Genomic DNA, 16,500 nt, shown 5'->3' on the forward strand with positions numbered 1-16,500 from the left:
ACGTGCCTGCTCCAGAGTCTGTCAGTGCCAGTGGAGGCCGCCATGGCAGCAGATAACACTAACTAGCTTCCTGCCATTACTGCTAATTGTCCCACGGCCCGGAACTGTGCAGACACCCTGGGTGGGGCGTGACTGACAAGTGTGTGCGTCTGTGTGTGTGCCTGAGAAATGTAAGTCATTCACATGTATTTAAATACAGTCTACCTGTTTATGTGGCTTAATTTATCACCGTGTGACCTGAGGTTGATGTAATGACTAAAGATGGCATAGATAGTGTGCAGAGAGCAGCGGGATGGATGGTAGATAATAGTCAGGGCCGGGCCTATGCATTTTGCTGCCCTAGGATCTGGTGCCCACACTAACCCCACAGTGGTTTATAGAAGCAAGTTTTTAAGTAAATCCTCAGACTGTATCAGAATGTCAGAACAACATGTGAATAACATAGAACACAATATAGTATGTTTGTCAGTGCTGCAAGTAAGACTTGCAAAAAAAAAGACTGCATATATAATAAATAATTGTAACTTCTAATAAATATGGTAATATAAACATAACACTGACATTACAGATTATTAAATTTGACACGTCTGAATATCCACGCACTCTCTCTATAGCAACTATTGTTTACTATATTATAACTATTTTATGATATATATTTTCTCTGCCTATATGGTCTATGCTCTGGATATCAGACATAATATGTTGAAAAAATGTCTTGACAAGAAGAGCAGAAAAAGGAAAGTCCTTCCTTGCACTGTTGGCTTGACAGCTCCAGTCCCTCATGGAACAATGTGTTGTGTTTATATTATTTACGACTGTCTTTGATGTAAATCATTCTTATGAACAGATTCTTCACAAAGGCATGGTGTGTTTAATAAAAATGAACTATGTGCGATGCTCATCAGTAAAACTCACACATCAGAGAATTATTGTGAGGGTAAAGCAAATGTAGACCACATCCTGAAAGCTTCGTGTAAATGATTTTATTATCACTGTGGACCGATTGGCCCTAAATAAAGAAGATGAAAAAGAATAGAGGTGGGCCAGAAGCCCATGCTGCGTGGCTCGTGAAAATGGGAAAATGCGATTTGCTCCATAATTCCTACAAAATCAATTGAATGAAACCTCACTTCAAGTTAAATGAGTTTTCATGCAAAAGTAATAAAAAGCTAATGAAAAAGAATAATCAGGGGTCTTCACACTCATCCGTGAATCAACATAGATAGATTCACTCCTCTGCAATGTGATGCCAAGTAATGTAAACGTATATAATCTACGATAAATGTGTACGAGGGCGCTGGTGCGTCGCTGCTCCTGACGACTATGTAAAGGGAGGAGGGGATGTTTACATGTGGTACTGTATGTTATCACTGGTCTATCAGCAAATGTCTACAGCTGGCTATATGACCCTGGAGACTGTCCAACACAGACATCAAGCATGGACAATTTAACTACGCAAATGACACAGAAGCATGATGGATAAAAAAAAGTTACTCTTAACTCTTGCTACAAGTTTAAGGAGAGACGATGGATCATATATTGATACCTTACATGAACTATATTACATACAGTTATACAAGGTGTTTTGTGCTGTGCAGGTACTTTGTTACAAGCAACACAGACATGAGAAACTCTATTTCTATGTCCACATTACCGTAAAGGCCCACTGTGTATGGATTAGTGAAATCTGATGGTGAGACTGCAGATAACTCCATTCACCACTCCCTTTCCCATCTGTGGCTGGTTTGGCCTGCTGTAAAATCAAAGAGGTAATAAATGGCAGCCTCCAAAACACTAGATCCTTGCCTAAAGTACGTACAAAAGGCTTAATCGGATGAAAGGAAGCAAAATGTTTCTCTATTAAAGCAAGAAAGCATATCAGTGTGGACTAATCTTATGTCTTTAATCCAAAGAGAGGACATGTGGAAAGAGATCACTTCACAAACGAAAAAAAAGAACATAGGTTCACACGATTGGTGGAGTGCAGGGTTTCTCACTCCTGGTCCTGGGGAGCCAGCGCCCCCCGAGACCTTCATGTGGAGGATGAAGCTGCAGAAGATAAGGGTTTATGACGCAGCCCATGGGTTTACTTTCAAGTGGGAGCTGACCTTAACTGCTTCAAATCCAGTCCAAAATGGACTACATTGTCAAAAGAACTAAATTAGGTTAGCGGATAAAGAGGCCAAATAGAGATGCTCCCAGGTTGGAATTCATGTGGTAGAAAATGTCGGATATCCTTTCCCCTTCCTGCCTGGTCCTAAGCAGCTAATTACAAACATTGCAACTGACCAAAAACATTTCAATGAGGCTTCATCGGATAAATGTGGGCATTGGTCTGGGAAAAGGAAGTCTACGGACTCGAGAAGACTTGGCTCACTGAATGTTGCACACTTTAGAAAGATTACAGGATCTTCTGAGGAGTTATTGGCATATCTAAATGTGTGTGTGTGTGTCCCTCCCATGCCTCCATCCCCCTGAGTTCTGACACTAGTCCAATTATACGGTGGCCTCTTGTGCCCAGAGGAGCGTATATGTATATGTGTGTGTGTGTGTGTGTGTGTGTGTGTGTGTGTATCAGTGCAGGCAGACGATGTGGTGCCTGCTCCAGGACACCCACCTCGTTGCTGTCTTGTGCCCATTGGTCCTGCCCTGGGCTGCCCACAGGATGCTAGTCTGCTTTGATGCACTCCTCTGGTCAACATTCTGTAGACACACACACGCACATGCACACGCACATGCACACGCACGAACATGCACACACGCACACGCACAAACACACACACACACACACACACACACACGTTTCTGCAGCTATTCTTAGGTCACCTAACCACAATTCACATCTGAACCCTAAACTCAGAAACCAGGTTTTGGTCCCCATGAGGACTACTGTTCCTGACAAGGTCCGTGTTTATGAAAGAAAGGGACCTAAAGAGAGGTTACAATAACTAACAAACACACAGACACTTGCCTTAGCGTCTTCAACATTAATCGGTGAAGTTTAAAATTCATGAACATGATGTTTTATTCAAATTTATAATCAGTGAAATGTATCTTTAAATCCACAGCTTTTCCCAACTCCTCAAATATCAGAGTGTGAGTACAGGGCACAAATTAATTTACAATTCAATTTTAGTATGAATGAGTTTCGTTTTGTCTTACTAGGCTGAATCTGCAAAATAGTTAGATGTTGATGCAGTTTAATTGGAATTCAAGAGCAAAATGTTGTTCAAATTGGGAGATGCAATCAGACTAAATTATTATTTATTCATCCCCCTTCTGTATCAATGAGCGAGCCCTGCCAGTACAGTCTGTATCTGCTGGCCTGTCTTTATCCTGTCCTGAGATGACTATGTTTGTGTTGGCGATGGAAAGTGAAGCACAGTCGAGATGAAATTTTGCTGCCACCTAATGGTTGAATAAATCATATCAACTTCAAGATCCTCAGGTTTTTTCAGCCACTTCCCCATTCCTGTCTGCAGGGAAGACAGAGAGCGAGGTTACATGTTTGAACATATCATATACACATACCTCGTCTGAACGTGCCCTGTTCAAAGACAGAGGAATGATCCGGCTCCACAATCGTTCATGTAACAACCGCTGCAAATTTGTGTCTCCAAAGGAATTCTGTTTTCTTAGACCGCCGAGGGCCATAAAAACAACACTTCAGCTGATGTATCATCGTCATTAAATTCTTATTCTCTTTTATTAATTTTTTTTTTAGGTAGATGTGTTATTAGAATGCCATTGTTATGCAACAAAATCTATCAGCACTGCATCTGATAACAGTGTCAAGTATTCAAAAAGACAATATAATTAGTAATAAGTACCAAAAACACCTAAAACTATAATAAGTACTCGCAAGGCAGTCATGCAGCAGGTGATTAGTCATTTTCAAAAGCATGTAGAGAACATATTTTTCCGGCCTTTCTGCAACAGCAGGAATGTAAAAATGAGCATGAGGTAAAAATCAAAAGAGGATCAAAATGTATAAGGCTGAATGTTTGTGGAAACAGCATCCACTATCTGGGTAAACCAAATATTAAACAGTATCTAATCAATACCTTTAAAAAATTATCTGTTATATAAAAAAATTAACATTTTATATATTAATACATAACGAGTTAATGCCTCGAATTGCTAACTGGCTTTGAGGATGTCGTGTATGTCAGAAAAGGCACCAGCCTCAAGGTCACACTCTCCCCTCCCAAAACAAAAGGTACTTCTGGTCTCTGGGTGATCAAGGTACCGAACCCCCACCGCTCACAAGCACAGATGTATGCTATGTTTATTTATTCCCATATGGTGTGTGTAAAGACGGGTTACGTGGTTTACGTAAATTCACTATCGGTCAATGATTGGTGTGTGTGCAAAGATAAGAAATTTTAAGTGCTTTGTAGTTATATGATTTAAAGGTCCAGGACCTTTTAAAATTTCACAAATATTGATTGAATTAGCACCAGTTGCCACCATCTTTCAGCCTCTCTGTATTTCCTCAGGTCGTTGGTCAGTCCAGACTCCACGGCAGAGAGAAGCTCTCACCCTCCATCTCTTTGCGAATGACGGATGTGAATCCGGCGAGTTGCTCTGAGGTGAAATGGTTTTTCCAGTCTCCAGAAACACCTGTCATCACAACACACACACACACCAAGGTATTTTGGAACCTGATTATAGGAGATCAACCTCAACCAGGTTGACATTTAAATACGATATAAAGCAATCTGTAGATACATTTCTGTTGATGCAGTTTATATTTCCAGATTTAACCCAGAAAAGTATCAGGGACCAGTCATAGTGTTTACATCAACACAAGCACAAATAGAAAAATGATTATCATTATTAAATCCAAAGCTGCCCTACGGCCCTACCTTTCCTCAAGAAGGGAGATTTGGTTGAGTCCATGTACTGCTTCGGGACCAGACTGAAGTTGGACATGTTGTTGGCCTTCATGCTCTTCAGCGAGCAATGCTCGGCTATCTTCTGAATAGTTTCTTTGTTCAGGTTACAGCCAAGGAAATCTGAAAATCGTCTGAGAACTGCGGGCAGGTCCTAGAAGTTAACACCAACAAATAAAAAACACCATGAACCAAGGAGCCTCTAATTTTTCCCAAACACATGGTTTATTTGAACATTTAATGTTTAGAGTAAACCAGTGAATGCTAAAACAGTAATATATCACCATTAACATTACTTGCAAGAGTCCAAGGACGGGCCTTTTTTTTACCTGAGCCATTTCTTCATATGTGATGTACATGATTCTGTCTCCAAGCTCTGTGTGTCTCCAGCTCTTCACATGGTCTGTCCATTTTCCAAACATCACTGCAAATGACACAGACTTTGGAATACAGTGGGCTATATAAATACAGTAGGCTACATAAATACAGTAGGCTATATAAATACAGTAGGTTACGTAAATACAGTGGGCTAAATAAATACAGTAGGCTACATAAATACAGTATGCTATATAAATACAGTAGGCTACATAAATACAGTAGGCTACGTAAATACAGTGGGCTACATAAATACAGTAGGCTACATAAATACAGTAGGCTACATAAATACAGTGGGCTACGTAAATACAGTAGGCTACGTAAATACAGTAGGCTACATAAATACAGTAGGCTACATAAATACAGTGGGCTATATAAATACAGTAGGCTACATAAATACAGTGGGCTATATAAAGACAGTAGACTACATAAATACAGTGGGCTACATACATACAGTGGGCTATATAAATACAGTAGGCTACATAAATACAGTAGGCTACATAAATACAGTGGGCAACACAAATACAGTAGGCTACATAAATACAGTGGGCTATATAAATACAGTATGCACAATAAATGCAGTAGGCTAGATAAATATAGTGGGCTGTATAAATACTGTAGGCTACATAAATACAGTAGGCTACATAAATACAGTGGGCTATATAAATAGAGTGGGCTATATAAATACAGTGGGCTATATAAATACTGTAGGTTATATAAATATAGTGGGCTATATGAATACAGTAGGCAACATAAATACAGTGGGCTATATAAATACAGTGGGCTATATAGAGAAGAGCAGTATGTGTGTGTGTGTGTGTGTCACTTAACGTTAACACGTGTTTTCAGTAAGGTGGTGGAGTAAGTTGCATTTAAAATGTACACTTCTCTTGGTAATACTCTGACCTTTGCCTGTCAGGAATTTCTCCATGAACTCATCAAAAGTTCCTGGATCCTCGAGGAATGCGGCCATCTGGTGAAAGTAGTACGATGAAACCATGACATCCTTTGGGTTCCTTAAGACATTGATGACCTATAGAGCAGGCGCACAAGTCAGACAATAACATGATGTTTATTACATGTTTATTAGATAATAACTGTAAGGGATGCACACATGGGAATATAGCACACACTTATTTACCTTGGCCTTGGACTTGAGAAAGGACAGGGGCATGAGGTGGTAGGGGAAATGGGTGACTAACGCTCGCGGAGATGTCAACTGATCCACGACTACCGCTAATCTTTTCTCCTCCAGCCAGGGAACCCGGTCCCAGTTAGGAATGGTTTGGATTGGCGTCAGATCGCCGCCATTCAGCACCAGTGGGAGGATCTCCTGCATCCAGACTGTACCTGTGGAAAAACAAATTACATATCACAACAATAACTCCCATTGACTTCCCTTGAATGACAATGACCTCAGTAATCCATAATATGGGCCTAAACTAAGATAATACAATGGTTTTCATCATTTTTATATCTCTATTAACAACGAAAATACTTAATTTGTATCGCACTCGCTTCGCTGCTTTCGACGCCAACTTTCTTACGTGAAAACACGCAATGCATTCTGGGTAGCCCTTGCTCCCAAGGGTGGTCTCGGAAAATCTCAATATTGAGGGCGATACAGCCCTTAAACTCGCCCCTCAACTTAAATTTTCTGAGAATCGGGACAGCACTTGCACTAGAGGGAGCGTGCATTTTTGAGATTGAGGGTTAAGCAAGGAATTGGAATTCACCCTTGCAGTCTGCAAAATATTTTTTTAATGCAAACATTTTTGGCTGTACTGTTGTTGTTGGTGAGTTCAGTATGTTATATAAAGATTATTCCTGAGTCTCTGTGACATATTAGGAGGACTTTATGGCCAGTTGCTCTAGATGTATTACATAATGCACCTTTGAATTTTATAAGTTCAGTGACATATATACATACACATATAAAATAAGTATAAAAGAAGAAAAAAACAGCTTCTACAGGTTACAGTGTCAAGTTTTCTGTCTCTAATCTGAAGAACCCTGTTTGATGTGATCCTGTTTGTCCTGTGAAAAAGGTGTATTACACCAGGTTTAGTCAAGAACTAATTGAACTCATTTGCTCGTTTTCTACTTCCTCATACTTTCAGTCACATCATTCAAATCCAAACACCAAAGCAGGTACCTGAGCTCACGATTACACTACACATTAATACTGTGTCAAATACACACTCTCGCACAGTCCAACAACGACTGCACCTTCTTATAAACAAATCTGTACCTTTGTTTGCCTTTTTTAAGTTGAATTTATGTGTTCAGTGTTGTTGTTTAAGCAGTTTCAAAGTCCCGTGACTCATGTGTGGTCAGTGTAAAGCCGATCCTGCTCCAGACGCAGAGCACAGTGCGCGAGTGTACAATAAACAAGTCCGGCCTCTGCAGGACAGACATTCAAATAGCAATCGCAACTTTGATTGATATTCGGCGAAGCGTGTGGCTCGTGAAGTTCAGAGACACCGACCTGACTTTGGGTACGTGACAGCTACGACGTCATCGTCTTGGAAAGCGAACTCCTGCGCAAACTTGAAGCTCTCTGCGCCGTGAGTCTCCGTGGGAAACAGCAATCCACGATCGAGAAGGTACAGCTCTTTAATGGCAGGCATTGCGCTGAGGATTCGAGGCGGTTTCGAGGTCTGTTTGTGCAGATGAGGTCACTCCGCCAGTGTATGGAGGACCAAAGAGGCTCCGATCACTGTGTGCACTGTGTGGATGACGCTGCAACACTGGTCTGTCTCCACCAGGGGCGTTTCATATAGCAGGAGGTTTGATATTCGCTGGATATTCGTTTTCAAAAAACATTTTCTCAATCAACAAATAGACATTTTCCCATTCTGATTACTGTAGTAGATGCCAATGGTAGACAGCTAGTTACTACAGGTGGTTTTGTTGATATGTGCCATTATTGTGAAACAGTATGAAATTAAATATTTAAAAAAATCAACAAAAATCTACAAAAAGACATTTTCTCATTCTGATCGCTGTAGTAGTTGCCAATGGTAGGAAACTATTCAACGAAATTACATTTCCATTGTAGCCGGCTTGTTGCCAATGGTAGGCTGCTACTTAAGGTGACTTTCAGTGAATAATTCTGAAAAACACACCAAAGGCATCGTCAACAAGTATTTTTTTTCCATTACAGAGTATTTCAGAAGAATAATATTTATAATAATTAATTTCATACCGTTTCACAATAATGGCACATATCAACAAAACTTCACCTCTTGTAAGTAGCTGCCTACCATTGCATTGGCAACTACTACAGAAATCAGAATGAGAAAAAAATATTTTTGTAGATTTTGGTGATTTTTAAAAATATTTTATTTCATACCGTTTCACAATAATGGCAGATATCCACAAAACTTCACCTGTAGTAACTACCTGCCTACCATTGGCAACTACTACAGCAATCAGAATGGGAACATTTCTATTTGTTGATTGAGAAAATGTCTTTCGAAAACGAATATCCAGCGAATATCAAACCTCCTGCTAACTTATTGGCACTCTTACTTTTTCGACAACCTGAAGTATGAGAGTGAAGAGCCCCTAAAGACCTGGAGGGGGTTCTTTATTTATTTATTTAGTAATTAATTCATTCAAATCTTGTGCACACCATGCCTAATGGTAAAGCAATAAAAACAACAACAAAAAAGGAGTTGAGTAGTCTGTCTTTTTTTTTTTAAATGGTAAATTATTTGTTTTTATATAGAGCTTTTCTAGTCATGATGACCACATAAAACGCATGGCTTTACACTGCAGTGTCACCATTCACTCACACTTTCACACCCATTCACATGCTGTAAAAAAACTGCTTCTTTTTTTTCTTTTACTAAAGATAATAATTTAAAAATACGTAAAATACAGTTAAAACATGGTAATGACTGTAGGCTACCACCAGTGAATCAATATTGATAATGAACGTGAAATTCAGCCTCCCTAATGTCTCGACATTATTATCAAAACTGTTACCATATTGTTGCTGTAAAGTGTTACCTTAGAATTGACTTTACCTGATTTGGGGTAAGTCACGGCAAACACATCCGTGTCCTTGACAGGGAAATTTTGGGCAAACTCCAGGCTCTCCGGTGAGTGAGCCTCAGGCGGCAGGAGAAGGTCGTGGTAGTGGATGTACTCGGGGGAGGCCATGGTCGGTGTGTAAAGCTGTGACCGGAGACAGACAGAATGTACAGTGCTCCTACCTAACTGGTCTTCTTATCAGCTAGACTGCAAGTCTCTCCTGTTGTCTGTGTGGCGCCTTTTCCCTGAGCTCTTGATTTGCCACTCGAGATGGCAGGACTGACCCACTTCCTTTGTATGTATGCATGGTTTATGAATGGCAACTCATCCATTCTTTTCCAATTAAGGGTTTGCAACCTCCAGGGAACCGGTCAGATTAGTGTTAAAAGGGTCTGTTTACACACATCCACCTCTTTCCCATGCAGATAGATTGCTCTGGTTTTACTTTGTTATAAACCGTTATTATAAAAACCACAAAGCGTCATGCAGGATGCCAACAGCGGGATCTGATAGGAAATTAAATATGCCCTCCAGAATCTGCTGTGTCCTTCCATGACTTCACCAGGTGCTGAGAACCTTATGTGCATGTGTAACTTGATACTTATATTGTCGTGATTCCATATTAGTACAGTCCTCGCCTGAATAGAACAACTCGACCAAAGTCCTGCTCACACCAGGATCATTACTACCACGAAAGTAGAGTCACATTTCAAGTCACACCATTCTAATTCTCACTGCAGTCCACGAGATTTAGCTCATGTCTGTGCGCCACTGCATTCTCCTTGAATGAATGAGATTGTTTAATTCGACCACGCAGTCAGCGATAGTGTGTATTCCCAGAGTAAAAGTATTAGGTAACAGCGAACCCCATTGTGAAGTTCAAATAATGAGGGCATTGTTGGACTCCATAGACCACTGCTGAGAGAGGAAGAACGAGAGGCAGAGAAAAAACCCCAGCCTGTTGAACCAGCAGGAGGAGAGTGGCAGATGTGAGGACTTTTGCTCTGTGAAAAGACTGTAAAATCAATGTGCAGGGAAGACACTCTCGGTCTTATTCTGAGCTCACCATTTCATTCAGGAAAGCACAACAAAAACTTTGCCGAGCTAAGTTGGCAAGGCTTGCTGAAAGGAAAGAGAAAGAAAGACAGACAGCAATTACAGATTCCAACCAAAAATGGCCAGAACCAAGTTTTGGATCAATATCGAATTCTTTCCTTCTTTGGCCATATCCTCCATCCCAGAGAAATGTAATCAAAATCCATCCTTCACTTTTTGGGTTATGCTGGACTTAGTCATACAGATGGGACAAATGCGACAAAAAAGATAACTTGATTTAAACTAGAAAAGAACTCGGAGAGCGCAGACCTCCACAAAGGCAGCTCAGATATGTTCTATATGTATGTATAGATATGTTCATATCTGCCCTGTATAGATGTGTTCATATCTATACAGGGTTTTATGGTTGCTACTCGCAATCATTTTCAATGACCAAAAACCAGTGAATGAAAACTTAAAGCGGAACTCGACCGGAAGTTCCTATTAACGCTGTTGTTTGGTGTGTATCTGCGTCATTACCTTGTTTATGAAGCCCTGAAGGTTCGAAAAAAACAGTTCAGCCACTGCTGAGAACGATGTGTTTATTGTAATCTCGGGGCTCAACAAGATCTCTGAAAATCCCGTAATAGTTACGTAAACAGCGGTTCTCCTGAACAGCAGATCGTCCTGCTCCGGGCACTAGTCCGGGCACATCCGGTTGCGTACATTGAACTGCAGAAGAAGAATAACGTCCGTTGTGGAGGTGTTTCACGAGCGATAGTGTCTTCTGACTCTGGGTCTGACTCGGGGTCAAAGTCATAAAAGGGACTGCGGCGGGGAGTCGTGAAGAAGCCATTTAAAAACACTGTTAAAACAATGTTTTGATAATGAGTAGCAGTGCATCCACCGTTCCGGGGGGGGGGAGCTACGCTTCTGAGAGCTGAGAGAATTATCTTGTGATTGGCCAGAATAGTACTGGCCAATCACAAGACTCTGTCTTCTGGGGGTGAAAGTTCACGCTGAAACATCGCGGGAGATGAACAGCGTCAGAAAAGAGTTTTTCAATCGGCTCGTTTACAGCAACTAGGAGGTTTTTGACCATAAAAACAAGTTAATATATGTAAGTAGACCTCCATAACTAACATTTATGTGCAACAAGACCACTCTGTGACCTTTAATAGGGGCTATGATCTAGCAAATACCCTCCCTCTTTGACTTTCTTCTTTTTTTTTTTAAATTTCCTGTCTTCATCTCCAGTCTTAAAGCCATTTCCATTCCAAAATCTTGCATCCTCTGTCTCCAGTATCTCACTTATCATCCCCTTTCTCCTCCCTCAGCCCCCCTGCTCAGGAATCAAAATCAGCCACTCCACTGTGAAGTGTAATAGTCACAGTCATGTGAGGACAGTCAGCCACTTATTAAACTTAGCTGCTGCAGTTAGCCACTCTTTTCAAGATACTGAGAGCAAGGAAAGACGAGACGGCCATTAAGATCACAATCACAGATGTTTACACTTTAACATCCTTTTATTGAAACTGCTGATGCTCTTAATTTGAGTTCAACTTAAAATCTTTCACACAATTTCCTCGATTAGAACACTCATTCTACAACTGAATTTGAACTTTCTTCATATTTATTTATATATAAATAAATCAATACACATAACTGACTGCCAAAGAACGATCACGGTCATCCATCTATTCTAAGCATTAACACTGGCTCATTTGTCAACACATACTAAGAAAAAGTGTTATTTATAAAGTCTAATTTAATTTGTGGTCATTAAGATACAAAATTCCCCTTTTAACAAGCCAGAACAGGTTACTGAGAGGACACAGAGATAGACATCGAATGCTTGTTCTCCATTAAGGGACCAAACAGGCAGATCAAATCGAACTGGAAGAACCGGTTACATCATCAGTTGTCAACTTGAACGAGGCCTGCTTTCAGTACATCAGATTAGTCCAACTATCAAATAACAAGCATTTTATAGCAGTCTTGAGTACAGCATGATAACACTAAGACTGATATGGTGTCAGTGGTCAACTCCTGGTCTATGACCACCCACAGTCCACTCTGGACCACAAAGACTGTTGAAGGCTTATCTCAGGCTGTAGCGTGTTATTTAGCTGCTGTGGACCAGAGTGACAAAGAGAAACAGCGAGCAGAGAGAGATGGCACCGGTCAACACAGCTTTGACCAATAACACTGTCCAACTGCCCAAGAGGAAGATGTGGACAAACAACCTGCAGGCACAAACAAAAACATAATGGAACCAACAATTTCACAGAGAACTTTCCACTTCCTCATACATTTAAATTTAAAATCCATTAATCCTACACAGCATTCATTGGTCTCTTTTTCTTCATATAAAACAACACTTTACAGTATGTATGTTAATACTACTTTTGTCATCAAGCAACTGACATACATACAAATTTAAATTTTAAGCACATAGAGCAAGCAAAAAGCAAAATGTTTATGTATTTATATTTAACCACAGAGTGTCGCCCTGTCAGCTGAGATCACAGCACCCCAGCGACCCTCATGTGGAGGATAAAGCGGTAGAAGATGGATGGATTATTGCTCCTATTTTTGCTGTGAAATAGTGCCACCCTGTAGTTTACAAAGGTAAGTGCAGCCTTTAGGTAGATGGGACAAACATCAAGGATGCAATACCTTTACTTACCATAGGGACTTCTAAACAATGCTTCTAAATTTTAATTGATGAACATATCTTCTTTTGCTGTCATACCTCATACAAATAAAATGAAATGTCACAAAATGACTCTCAATGTATATATTTTACAACAGTTATCTAAAATCCCTGACAATGCTGAAACAGTGTGTCTGCATGTTAATGTTCAGTTTAAGTACTTACTCCATAAGGAAGGTCTTGTAGACACAAAGAGCCAACAACACCGTGACCGGCAGTCTGAAGCTCTTAGGAAGGTCATATCGTGTAAACATCCACACCACTGCCGCCGTGGCAATATAATGGACCTATATAGAGGCATAACAATCACAGATCTTCAGCATTCTTCAGACCTTTTTCCTCAACATGCCATTACTGAAATATTTTCAGTGGGTATTTGCTATCAATGTGTAGAAAGAAATATTAAAACAGAAAAGGGAACAACTTAATCATGATGGTATCTTTGTAAATACAACGGAAGGATGTAGTGACTACCAAAATGCAGACACAATGGATAAAGGTCACTGACAGCAACCACAAATGAGGAGTAGACAACAGCTACTAACCAAACTGATATTGGAGTCAAAGCTCATCTGGATGTACTTCCAGTCAAACTCAATCCCTCTGGCTCCCACCCAAAGAGGGAGACACCTGAATAAAAACATGGCAAACACTGTCAGATTTGATACATACACATGTACAAATGAAGCCAATGTTTCCTCTGGACAATGAGTATAACTGCGCACCTGGACATGACAAGCTCTGCTGTTGCCCAGCCCATAGCAGCCACCATGATCTTGTACTCTCCTTTACCAGCATTACGAGACATCACAAGATGGAGGCCCAGCAGATCTGCCAGGTCCACTGTTGCCTTCATAAATTCCTGGAGGGCATACATGACAATATTTTAAGCCAACCTTCTTTTGCCTAAAACTGTGATAAGACAAATCTGACAGAAATGTAGACCTTTATTTCAGATGTGATTCAGCGAAACACTCACCCCTACAAAGTCATAAATTCCAGCTCCTCCTTCCCAAGTGGGGAAAAATGTTGCTAAGAACAGCATCTGAAACACAAGAGCAAAAGCCTGCTTACATACATATCCAAGGTAGCTAATGATATTATAGTTACCTCTGCCAGGGAGGGCTTTGCTTTCAGCAGCATTGCTTGTCTGTGTGTGTGTTCATGAGCAGTATAACTCAAAAAGTAATGTATGGATTATCTGGGAATGTAGGTTACGACTAAAGATGATTGACGTGTAAAGGTACTTGAGATAATGTACGTTACCTTGCAGTGTATTGGCACTGAGGGAAACTGAGTGACATTTGGCAGAGGTTTGTGCTCTCTGAATGCTTTCTCTGGTTTGTGCTTTATGAGTTACACTGTCTCCACTTTTTCCGTTTTATTCCAGACACTTTATGAGAAATTTAAATTAAAAGAAAAAAAAATGAAATGAAATGAAAGCTTACTCACCTTACAGAGCTGGACAAAGAGGTAGGTTGCACCTGCTTGGACACATCTCCAGAAGGCATTGTACTCTGATCTAAATGTTGAACATGAATACATAGAGGTCAATGGTAGGACTGCACAGTACGGAGGTAAAGAATGCACTTAAGACAAACATTTGCATGTGTGACAATATCAGAACCATATAATTCAAAGAAAAGTCCACATTGTTCCATTTAGTAAAAGCGCTGCCCAAATTCAAGATCACACTACGCAGTTCCAAGAGGATTATATGAACCACCCCCCCCCCCCACCCTAGATCTCGACCATACTAAGCAGATTATTAACTAATACTGTAGTTCGTCTCTAAGCATCTGTTACTTACTGCAACATGAGAATATAACATAAACCATAATCACAGCTATTTTCTTCCAGCCCATCCCTTCTGTCACAGTCACCCATTTTTACCACCAAGGTGGCACATCACCAGATTCAAACTGACACTTACAGGCCACTGCACTTATATGTTATGAAGTAAGGGAAATACGCCAGTGCAAAGCAGTTTCCAAAGTGAAAGAGGGTCATAATGCCTGGTCACTGAAGTCAGCTCCTGGAAGAGAGAGAGAGAAAAAAAAACTAATTATTTGTTATATTACTAACATTTGACTGGGCAATTTTTATTTTTTTTTACATTTTACTGGCTTACTAGATTCATTGACCATAACAATCATAAAATAAAAAAAACTGGTGTGTTGTAAAAATATGGCTGATTATCTCACAATAAAAAGCTTGAAATGATGCAGTTCATACATGAAAGAAACAATTGAAGTAGTTAGAAAAAGTACAAATAGACTAAAATTATACATGTATTACAATGGTGTTGAATCAAAACTACTTTTGTGGAATTTGTAGTATTTTTGTGGAATAATCCTTTATTAATTTAAGAACACAAATTAATGTTTTTGGGTTGAATGAAAACGTGGTACCTTTAAAACTATAGGTACTAAAACAGTAGTATTTTGGGTGCAATGTACCTTTAAAACCTATCCTCCGTTCACATTAATTAGCTGATATGAATCAGGTGTGTGTGGCAGAGCAGCCCCATTAAAAAATACAGTGAAACAGCTCTGATGCAGCGTCCAAATACGCTGACATGTCTTAACCGTGAGTATGAACACTTAAAACGTTTGACTATCTAAAAAAAATGCTTTTTGAGTTACGTGTCAAAAAAGGGAAGAGGAATATTTTTTTTATTGAAGAACATTACTGATAATAATGGTTAAGTCGCTTCTATCAGTGACGGTTAACTGCTGTACTTCCCCAGACAGTCACTAACGGGTCTGGAATTATATCAGACTAAATCCAATTTATGTTGATAATTCGGTGTAAATCCATAAGTTTTCTTTTTTCAATCCACAAACAAAGACATTGAACCGTACATTGTCATTATTAAGCAAATTAATGATTTGTACATTAGCTAGCTTGATTGCAATGTCGGTCGTCGGTGTGGACACAGGAGAACACGCCGCTCCAGCTAACTCCGCTAGCTCTTAGAATCGTGAGGACAGTTTATGTCCATGCGGAGATGAGCGACACGGCTCATCTTCACGGTAACATAAGAGCCACACGTTAACAGCTAAAACAGAGACTTTAAATGTCGACACTTACTGTATATGAGAAAAGCTGGAGAGACTCATACGATCCGGTTGAGTGACAATCGGAAGTGCGCCTTGCTCCACCTCGAAATACTTCCGAGTGGGACCGATTCAAAAACTGTTCCGCGTACCTGAACCTTGCACATTGTTATTTTTTATTCTTCATCATGTAACTATTTATATTCGGGTATTTAACATCCGCACTCATTATCAGCGTTATATAGTCTGGTTCACACGTGCTACGCATGCTACAGGACGCCCCTGATATTCGAAAACTGGTGTAAGTATGTGTGAAACACTGCATGAATGGGCCCTTTGCGCAGCAGCCATTTGGCAGCTCACTGTAGATGCATAACAT

The 16,500-nt window shown here is 40.1% G+C and overlaps 2 protein-coding genes across 2 annotated transcripts; both read right to left on the reverse strand.

Annotated features, from left to right (window-relative positions):
• Positions 1-4,507: 4,507 nt before the first annotated feature.
• On the reverse strand, positions 4,508-9,440 carry sult2st3 (sulfotransferase family 2, cytosolic sulfotransferase 3; the record flags this gene model as incomplete). Its single annotated transcript, XM_083892056.1, has 6 exons — positions 4,508-4,623; positions 4,869-5,049; positions 5,225-5,319; positions 6,177-6,303; positions 6,412-6,620; positions 9,305-9,440. The coding sequence occupies 6 exons, from the start codon at positions 9,438-9,440 to the stop codon at positions 4,508-4,510; spliced, it is 864 nt and encodes a 287-aa protein (XP_083748182.1).
• A 2,581-nt stretch (positions 9,441-12,021) lies between these two features.
• tmem147 (transmembrane protein 147) lies at positions 12,022-16,233 on the reverse strand. Its single transcript, XM_083890856.1, has 8 exons — positions 16,156-16,233; positions 14,996-15,097; positions 14,515-14,584; positions 14,042-14,107; positions 13,788-13,924; positions 13,608-13,692; positions 13,228-13,349; positions 12,022-12,592 (listed from the first exon to the last, which is right to left on the reverse strand). Exons 2-8 carry the CDS (start codon positions 15,070-15,072, stop codon positions 12,472-12,474), a joined length of 678 nt encoding a protein of 225 aa, XP_083746982.1. The 5' UTR covers positions 15,073-15,097; positions 16,156-16,233; the 3' UTR covers positions 12,022-12,471.
• Between the last annotated feature and the right edge of the window lie 267 nt (positions 16,234-16,500).

The sequence above is a fragment of the Microchirus variegatus genome, assembly GCF_963457635.1.
Source record: "Microchirus variegatus genome assembly, chromosome: 1".
Lineage (NCBI taxonomy): Eukaryota > Metazoa > Chordata > Actinopteri > Pleuronectiformes > Soleidae > Microchirus > Microchirus variegatus.